Source organism: Petaurus breviceps, unplaced genomic scaffold, assembly GCF_028583685.1.
Source record: "Petaurus breviceps papuanus isolate PSGF00001 unplaced genomic scaffold, PetGlider_PUasm1.0 176111, whole genome shotgun sequence".
Classification (NCBI taxonomy): Eukaryota; Metazoa; Chordata; class Mammalia; order Diprotodontia; family Petauridae; genus Petaurus; species Petaurus breviceps.
The window spans coordinates 6,961-16,552 of NW_027185772.1; the positions used below are offsets into that span (position 1 = coordinate 6,961).

The following is a 9,592-nucleotide window of genomic DNA, read 5'->3' on the forward strand; positions in this document are numbered from 1 at the left end:
GGGTGGGGAGAATCCAGGTCTGTGAGGCAGGCAGAGGTGTGGGGGGGGGGAAGGATTGGGACATTGGATTGCTCCTCAGGCTCCTTCCCAGACTGCCCCAGCATTCCCCAGTCCTCTTGTCTCACTTGGAAAGGATCTGTTCCCCTGGGGAGGGAGCCAAAAGAGGACTAGTTTGTACAGGTCCCAGCTACTCAGCAGACAGACAAGTAGCAGAGTGGGGGGAAGGGCCCCCCAATTTTTTCCTGGGGAAATAGGATCTTCCATGCCCTCTTCTCCTCCAGGTTTATGTTCAAGGGAAGGTATAAGAAGATATAACATGATTACAGAGCCAAGGAAACCTTATTGGAAACATCAGGTCAGGTCCCCTTCTTCTCTACTCACACAGAGACCTTGCAATATTTGGGGAGTCCAAAGTCACATATGAGGACTATAGCTATCTCACTTCTATCTTCCTCTGTTCTTCATGTCCCACTCCAGGGTCTGACGACAGGGCTCCTCTCACCTCCCATCCCCTGGGTCTTCCCTGATTTCCCCTCCCTTGTGTTATGTTAGACCAATCCATGCAAAATCTACACAGTAAAAAATTGATTTGTAATAAAACCAACGTCACGTATCAGAGTCAGCAGAAGAGATTCCAGAGACAGAGACCAGGCAGTCTTGACATGGACACAGATATAAATGTATAGATTCAGACACTGACAGAGACAAAGTTGCCCAAGGACAGACAAAACAGCCCCAGATACACAATTAAGCTGGGACATACAATCACACATTCACAGTCACACTAAGAGATATACAAAGTGATAAACACACAAAGCATGAGGGATTCATACCATCTTGGCCTCAACCATTCTTTCCCTACTCCTCCCCCCACTCCCATCCCCCAGGGTCCTGGGCTCTGGCTTTTCATCAGATCCCGTAGGTGCCTAGTCTGCCTCTAGACACCCTTAGGCTCACCCTCCCCTCCTCCCATCCCAGTCTGGACCACAGATTCCAGTTCCACCTGAGGGCTGATGCTTTGAGAGTTAATGACAGTTTATTAGTGCTTAATTGAGGGGGAGGGGGAAAGGAAACAGCCTTGGCACCATATAGAAGGGTGGGGACTGACCCCTACCAGAGTGGGGCATCTAGGGTGATGATGTGTATGGCACTAGGAGTTGACTTTGGGGAATATTCTCTGGCCCTGCCTTCTCCAACCTAATCTGAGTATGTCCTCCTACCTACAAGACCATTTGTTTTGTCAATTAAAACTCCAGGCATCTTTGACTATCCCTCCCCCACCCATGCCCAAAGAGAACAATGACCAGGATGGGCCCTCTCCCCTTTTTCCAGCCTCTGAACCCTCATCTCCAACCTGATTGATCTGAAAGTATGGGACTTATCTTAAAAAAAAAAAAGTTTTTTTTTTTTAAATTACAAGCTTAACCAGCATTAATACATGTGAACATTAAAAAAAAGAAATCCAGGGGGTGGCTAGGTGGCGCAGTGAATAGTGCACCGGCCTTGGAGTCAGAAGGACCTGAGTTCAAATCCAACCTCAGACACTTAACACAAAAACTAGCCTTGTGACCTTGGGCAAGTCACTTAACCCCAATTGCCCTCCAAAAAGCAAAAAAAAAAAAAAAATCCAGAAGAGAGGATTATAAATGAAACTTGAAACTTCTGTTCCATTGTTGTTTTTTTAAGGGTACCTTAAATTTCCCATGGTAGTAACTTGTAGTAAGTAGCTACTTATCTGTGCCCCCTTCTGAATGTCCTTCTGCTCTCCTGTATACTTTTTTGTACTTTAAAAGCATTTTATTGACATGAATTTCTTTTGTTTTTTTTTCTCCCATCATTATTGTGATGCACCTACTTTCCCTTGTAACAAAATATAGACAAGGAAATCAAATCAACACATTGATTAGGTAAAAAAAAATGTATTTCTCATTTTGCACTTCTAGTCCATCACCTAGAAATGGCCAGTTACTTTTTCAAGCATGCAAAGATCAACTCTGTCTAGAAGAGGCTAGATGGAAAGCAGTGGAAGAGGGAGAGGCTGAGCGAAACTGAAGAGAGGGGAGGAAACTAGGGGAGATAGGCTGGGCATGCCCTGGGGAAGAAAGGCAGTCAGTGGGTGCATACTAGCAGTGAGAGAAAGAGTCTGGGAGGTGATTGGGGGACAGGAGTTGAGAGGGAAAAAATTGGACAGATGATTCCTGGGAAGGAAGTGTGGCTTGGGGAAATGGTAGAAAGATTTGGAAAAGTGGAGTTGATTTCTCAATTAGAATATAATGATATCATACACATAAAACACTTATAGGAGCATTGGGTTACACTGGAGAAGATACTGGGAAGAGATGGGCAAGAGTGGGGAAACACTAGGAAATGAAATGAAGGATTGGGGGTAAAGAAGAAAGGCCTGAGAAAATAGGATTGATTTGTCATTTTGACTGTGAATAATAACATGCAAATCGGACATTGATAAATTTTTAAATGAACACTTAGATCTAAGAACCAATTCGGAGGGATGGCAATACCAGTTCTTCCTCCAGCCACTTCAGGACCACCCCAATAAGTTTCACTTCTTGGACTGGCTTGGTCTGGGGATTTCTGCTGTGAAAGTGGGGGGGGGAGAGAAGATGGGAGTAGGCCCCTGGGATAATTTCCTCATTCCATAGTACCATCCCAGTATCCACTGGAGGTAGCAGCAGGTAGGAATGAAGGACAGGCATAGTGCCCTCAGGTTTAGTGGACCCCTGAAGCAGATAAATGGGGAGGTGGGCTTCCCATCCTCCACGTCTCCACCAATGGGAGTCTCCACTGATGACCTCATGCCCCAGGATTCCATTGGCTGTTTGGTGCAGGGGCACCCGCTCAAACGGCGTCACAGCTGGGGATCTCCCGACTACCTCACTAAGATGGACTGGAAAAAGAGGCGTCCTAGCACATAGTAGACTCAATGAATATCTGTTGAATGAATCGAGGAATAAATGATTCAATGAAAGGAGAGGGCAAAACGACAGAGTTCAGCCTTGAGAGAAAGGGTCTTATTTGCATGAACCCATACAATGCAGGGTTGTAGACTTCACTTAGAGGACTTGTTCTAGCTCTCAGTAGACCAAGGAAATGGGGAGGAAGCCGAACTTTATCCGAGAGCAAGGGAAGGAGTGACCAGGAACCCGGTGACTCCCCAAAACCTGCTTCCCAGCCTCCCGGAACCACGTTTGGAGAACACACCTCGAGGACTTCTCATGGGCAGGGCCCAGTGCTGAGGAGGCCTTCTAGTTCTTCTAGCCAGCCCTGGCCTCTGCTTGGGGCTTGGAGCTTCAGCTAGAGGCCCTCCCCTACAACCTTCCTCCAGGGCGCCGCAGGAGACTGGACTCCCTAGGCAGCGCGGCAAGAAAAGTGGGGGGACTGAGTGGAAGGAAGGGAAAGCCGGGAGCTCGCGCGTGCTAGTGTTTGCAATCCTTATCCCCTCTCCCCTTTCCCTTGCACGAGCATTCTAAGGCTCTCTCTCCCCATCCTTCCATTCCCACCCCCAGCTCAAATTCAAACCCCGAATATAGTCTGGGTTAAGGAACTAAACGACCGCAGCGGGTGGAGGGGAAGCAGAAGGGTGGGCAGGGTGTCTGTGGGCCTGCACTGTGTTTCTGGTTATGTCGGCCTGAATTTGTGAATGTGTGCCTTCCTGCGTGTCAGAATTTGTGAGTGTGAAGCGCCCATGTGTTTTTCTGGCTATATCCCTGTGTATTGTCCGCACATGCGTTCTTGTTCTCCCCACTCGCGCCCCGAACCTGGCGGGAACCAGCTAGCCAGAGAACTAGCATTCCTGCTTGGTATGGGCAGCCTGGATCTCTGGGTCTCCGCGCCTCCACCTCTCGCTCCTCCCCCGCCGCGAGCTTTCCTGAGAATAGGACAACCACTAAATCCACTCCAGGCCCAGAGTCTGCTGGGGAACAGGGAGGCTGTGATCCAGTCCCCCACCCCATCCCTCCATGGCCTGAGAGACGTATGGGGGGCGGGTGCAGAGAAAGAAAGAACTAGACGGGGGGGGGGGGGGGGGGGAAGAGAAGCGTTTCCATGGCAATGCCTAGACATCCTTCTCATCTCCTCCTCTCCTCTCTAACTGCAGGAGGAAAGGAACTCGAACCCAGCACTGGAGCTTCAAGCTCATTGTTTCCTATTCCTCATCGTTCGGCTTTTCCCCTCCAGCCCAATCGATGGAGCTCTTCTTGTCCAGCAAAAGAGCGGACTGGGTAAAGGATAGAATTGGGGAGGGAAGTAATGGGGTACACATCCATAGTCACACACACTAATGCAAAGAAGCCACCACCACTTAGAGGCAGTGACACCTCAAGACACGCGCAGGCGTGTGTGAGTGCGCGCGCGCGCGCATACACAGACACAGAGAACAAGGCCAAGGTGCGTTGTGGCAGGGAGGGCAGGGCTGGCTGTGTCTGGGTCTGTACGGATGATGCCGTTCTCCCTGCCCCTGGACAGAGCAATCGAATTAACACAGAGCTACGCCGGCCCGGCGGCTTGAGTGCCGAGTGGTCTTGCCGGGAGGAGGCGGTAGACAGCTGTTCCTTCCGAATTCTCCCCTCCCCGATTTTGACTTGGGGGAGAGGGGAGACCCAGGTGTCGGTCTTGGGGGGCGGGGCGGCCGAGGTGTGTGTGAGGCGGAAGGAGGGAGGGATGTGAATTTCTCTGACTTTGTCAGTCTACAGTAGGGCCCCCCCCACACACACACATCCTCGAGCCCCGCCCCATGTTCACACTCTCTCGAGCTGCAGCAGCCAGGCCCGAGCTAATCAGCACAACATCCACTTATCGATCTCGGGTTCCACGCCAAGCAGCCTGGCACTGCGCCAGGAGAAGCTGAGGCTGAGGGATGGGGAGGCCCAGGGTGGAGAGCCCTGGGCCTGGGAGACCCGGACAGGTGGAAGGTAGAAGGGGGTGGGAGGGAAGTGGAGAATGGGCAGAATCTTCCCCTAGTCGGGAGGGCAATGACAGGTTGGGGGGCGGGGAGCTCTGGGGTCCTCCCACCACGGCTCCATAGCCGTGTTCCTATAAAAGCCGAGAACAAAGGGGACCGAGCTGGTTGAAGGCTTTGATTTGACCCTACCCTCCACAATTCCAGACCAGACCTACGCCCCAGGTGCCCTCAGGGAAAGGAGGAGGAACACCTTAGTTTTTCTAGGCCTAGGCTTTGGGAAATACAGCCTTTCTTTAGCCCCCTGATCTTTCCCCAAATGGAAGATCAGGCTTCAGTGGCTCCCTAGTGCCTAGACTGTGCCCCAAACAGCTCCAGCAGTACCAGAGCATCTGTGGCCCCTTCCACCTGCTTCACATACACAGGAAGCTGAGGTGGGGGGAAGTGGAGAGAGAGGTGCCAACCTCCACAGCTGCTGTTGGCAACCATCCCATCCAGGCCCAGTGGGGTGCCCACCAAGGGCTGGCACAGACCACTTGAGCACAGCTGGCATGGAGGTCAGCCAGTGACAAGGTGGGAGTCCAGGATACTGGGGTTCTGGCAGTAGGGAAGAAGCCAGAGGGCAGAAGGGTGTGGTGTATGAGAGGGAGGGGGCTGGTTTATTGAAGGTTGAGTCCAGATACTTATAAAAATACAAATAAATGAAAATCAATCTCATATCAAGTCCGTCTTCCCAGAAGACACAAGAGAGTTCTCAGAGAACAAAGTACAGTCCTGGGGAGCACCTAGAGGATCAGTAGGCTGGTTGATGAGGTCAAGGGGGGAATCACCTTACTCCTAGACTAGTAGAAGTCTTGAAGCCCCCAGGGGACCTAGGTGTTTCATCCCCCTTCTCCAGGATTGGAGTTTGGTTTATTTTCCAGAAAAAAATTCCAGTCTGAAGAGAGAAGGGGACCATGGCCAGTTGCAGGCTGTTGGAAGTGATAGCATTCACCTCAATGTGAATCCAAGAATTGGTCCAGTCTCAGTATTCGTCCAGGTATCAGTCCATGAACTCAGAAATTGTGGGGATAGCCCCAGCTAACTCTGACCCTATCCCCCAAAGATCAGAGGGAAAACTGCAACACTTCACACCAAGAGCAGTCATCCTGCAATCTTTCAACCCTGCAATACTTCCCTATCCCCCAAGCACTGACCCCTTCACCCCTTTCCAGACAGCTGGAGCCAGGCCTCCAGGCTGAAGCCCGGTCAGGGGCATGCACAAAGAGGCTAGAACTGGGGGTGATGGCCAAGGGTGGGGTGGGGCCAGGACTAGGCTCAGAGTCCTCGAAGGAGGCGCAGAAGTGGCAATAGCAGCAAGAGGAGGAGGCAGAGGGGACTTGGGGCCCGGCCTCCTTGCCATGCCGGGGTGCTGCCCCCACCTGGACCCAAGGACTCTGTAACACACAGGCAGAGGGAGAGGGTTGGAGGGGTGATTCTATCATCCTTGATCCCATCACCCCTTCCTATTCCTATTCCTCCCACCCATAATTCTGCCCCTTGTTTAAGAGCATGCCACTTCATGATTCTATTTCATTTTTCTTATGTACATAAAGAGGGTGTCAAACTATAACAATAACAATAAATTACAGCATCATTTGACTCTTTTAGGTCTAAAGGTTTCCCCACAGCTATGTGAGATAAGTAGTGTTATCCCCATTTTAGAAATGAGGAAACTGAGGTTCAAGTGGTAAAGTGACTGACCCTAGTTCACACAGTTAGTAAATATAGGATCAGATTTTGAACCCTGGTCTCTAGCCTTGAAGTCCATTTCATTCTGTAGATAATCTCTAAGGTCCTTCACACATTCCCCCTCCATTTACCCATTTTCATTTTGCTATCTCTTCAACCTCCTATTCAATTCAGCAGATCCTTCAAAGCCAATCCTAAGTATAACACACATATTCTTCACCTGTACCTCCCAACCCTCTAGTCTCCCCAGAGTGTGGCACTAATGCCCTAGAGTACACCAAAACAGAGGACAGAGGTCATGTCATGCCTTTGACTTACCCCTGGAGACCCCATTCCCTTGGCGCAGCACAAAAGGAGGTGCAGTGGTCGGTTTCTCAGCTAGGGAAAAAGAAGCCAGAGATGGGGACAGATTCCAAACATCCCAGTTCCCCAGACAACTTCTTTATCCCCAGGGACCATTCAATACCACTCCCACCCCCATACACTCTGCTGCCCTATATGAGGCATTTCCCACTCAACCAGGATTGGGAAAACATCCATAAAAATACTTACTGGTTTCTTTGCAACACACTGATACCTGCAGCTTCAGACACTGGCCAGAGTTTTCTGGGATTGGGACAGCTATGGTAGGTAAGCAGGTAGGCAGGAGAAAAAAGGTTTGTTCATGCTTTTTGACATTGCTTCAGACTCCCACATCCTGTTCGTCTTTTCTTAGCTTTCTATTTATCAGTCTCCTCCCCAAGATATGGAGTTCTCTAATTTCTCCTTTTCTTCTCCCCACAAATTATCCAGAACCCTTCTCTTGGCTTCTTTCATTTCACTTTTAGATTGCCCCCCTTCTTCCCCAACTTCGCTATGTCCATTCACTGCCATTTTCTTAGGGGTTTAGTTTGTTCCCAAACTCTTGATACCTATCCTTCACTGCACTCAATCTAGGTCCCTTTTCTCCTCTATAGGCTCCTCTCCTCGGGCCTGGATGGTGTCAGGCTTTGAGGTGAGAGGACATTGATACTAGGTCTGGTGTCCCCCACCCCTAAGCCACAGTCTACTCACCATGGCCCCTCCATTTTACTTACAGATATAGTAGTAGGTTTCTCCTGGCAGGAACTCAAAACCCAATGAGAAAGGTGTGAAGCGCTGAATTTTCTCTGAAAATCGAACTGGGCCAAAAGGAGCAAAGGGTCGAGTGCACTCCCAGCGCTTGGAGGCTCCTGTGCCCCTAGCTTGGCATGCCTTGTAGCCATCCAAGTCCACCATGAAAAGAGCAAAAGTCTCAGGACCCTCAGGTGGCCCTGGCCCATCATAGTGTGGACAGAAGATGTCCAGATAATCATTGAGGCTCAGCTCCACTGCTGCGTCTCCTCGAAGCAACCTGTAGGCATGAATCAGGCATTAGGGCTTTAGAGTAGACTCTCAGAGGATGGGAGCTAAGGAGCATAAGAGATTTGGAGATACCTCTAAATGGCCAGACTGCCCTCTCCCAAAGGGCTCAATGTCCCCTTTGAGCATACCTACCTACCATATATGCCTGAATATACACTAACAATCTATAGGCTCCCAGATTGAGTATCAAACTGCTCCCCATTGACGGAGCTCCCCTTGGCAGACACAGGAAAAAAAACAAAGCAAAGCAAGAAACAGAAAAGAGAAGCATAAAACCACACAATGGCCAAATTATGGAGAGACAGAGATAGGAGATGAAAACAGATAGGCAGAGGCAGACTTTTGGACCTTGACCTGCAACTGTAACATAGGAAAACAGTTTGGGTAGTGACTGACATGGGGGAGGGGGTGTCATCCAGTAGATACCACCAAGGATATTTGTCTTTCCTGTCAGTCTGGATTCATCTGGTAAACCAGGACCCCACCCCCACCCCAGACCTCCCACTGTCCTTCCCTCTGGGCCGTTCAAGTTATTCTGGGGCCACCTAAACTTTAAAAGGGTGGGAACCAATCCTCACAAGCTCCTACCTACTCCAAAGTTGTGGCTTAGGTTGGGTCAGGTTGATCTGTTGGAATTCTAGATATTGACATATCCGGATGGGGAAAAGCAAGACATTCTTCCAGAGAAACAAAGGGAGCCGAGAGAGGGAATGAAAAAGCTAGAGTGGTGTGGTTGGAGGGGTATGGGAAGAGAGAAAGACAGTGAAACAAATACAGAGATAAAATAAATTGGAGAGAGGGGAAACAACTAGAGACAGAGACAAGGCGGGCAGAGAAAGAAACTTAAAAGGATTAGAGACAGATACATTCTTTCACACACATATACACACAAGATACAGTCTGAACACCCAAGCTCTCTTTCCTCTACATCGAAACCTCTGGGGCCAGCGAGAGGTTGGGGGGGAGTCGAGTTAAGGGGTTAGCAAGGGGGGCGGGGTCTGGAATCTATGATATGGACCCCCCCCCCAGCCCCTAGAACTTGCGCTTGTATCCCACCCCAAGGTTTCACCTCCTCCCACCCCCTCCCCACGTGGGGGCCAGGGTGTACCGGGGAAGGGGTACTGGCGGTGATGGGGGCGAGCTCCGCCCCTCCCCCCCACAACCAGCTCAAACAAAGGAGCCCTAGCGCGCGGCTGTCCGGCCCAGGCGGGGACTAAAGAGAAGGCTAAGGAGAGTGCACGCCCCGTCCCAGAGGCGAGCTGGCCCGGCTTGGCTAAACCCGGTTTGTTCCGGCTACCTGGGGTTACTGGAGTTCCAATAGACGGCGTGGCGGAGGCCGGAACCCCCCCGGAGCGGGGACCCGAGGAGCGAGGCCCAGAGGACTGTCCGCAGCAGAGGCAGAAGCCGCATCGCCCCCGGGTCTGGTCTGGCCCGGCTCGGGTTGGCCGGGCTCCGGAGTCAGGGCGAGGAAGGTACAAAGTAGACCGGGGTTGGGGGGTGGGGGGAGGATACGGGGGGAGGGGGGAATGACGGGGAGGGGGGAGCAGAATAGAATGAGAAGCC

At 51.0% G+C, this 9,592-nt stretch overlaps 1 protein-coding gene across 2 annotated transcripts; it reads right to left on the reverse strand.

Annotated features, from left to right (window-relative positions):
* Positions 1–5,548: 5,548 nt before the first annotated feature.
* On the reverse strand, positions 5,549–9,531 carry EFNA4 (ephrin A4). Of its 2 annotated transcripts, none has more exons than XM_069085947.1 (5): positions 9,327–9,531; positions 7,723–8,018; positions 7,199–7,267; positions 6,965–7,024; positions 5,549–5,886 (listed from the first exon to the last, which is right to left on the reverse strand). In XM_069085947.1, the coding sequence occupies exons 1-5, from the start codon at positions 9,437–9,439 to the stop codon at positions 5,828–5,830; spliced, it is 597 nt and encodes a 198-aa protein (XP_068942048.1). In that variant the 5' UTR covers positions 9,440–9,531; the 3' UTR covers positions 5,549–5,827. The 2 variants fall into 2 exon arrangements, with proteins under 2 accessions (XP_068942048.1, XP_068942047.1); XM_069085946.1 differs by having other exon boundaries at positions 5,549–6,351.
* Between the last annotated feature and the right edge of the window lie 61 nt (positions 9,532–9,592).

What these genes read in the sequence shown, in the direction of transcription:
- EFNA4 (XM_069085946.1), bottom strand. Translation starts at nt 9,439, where the DNA reads ATGCGGCTTCTGCCTCTGCTGCGGACAGTCCTCTGGGCCTCGCTCCTC. An exon ending in AGAAACCTACTACTATATCT is followed by an intron (nt 7,268 to 7,722) that starts GTAAGTAAAATG and finishes TACCTACCATAG; the next exon opens with CTGTCCCAATCCCAGAAAAC. An exon ending in AGGGAATGGGGTCTCCAGGG is followed by an intron (nt 6,352 to 6,964) that starts GTAAGTCAAAGG and finishes TGTGTGTTACAG; the next exon opens with AGTCCTTGGGTCCAGGTGGG.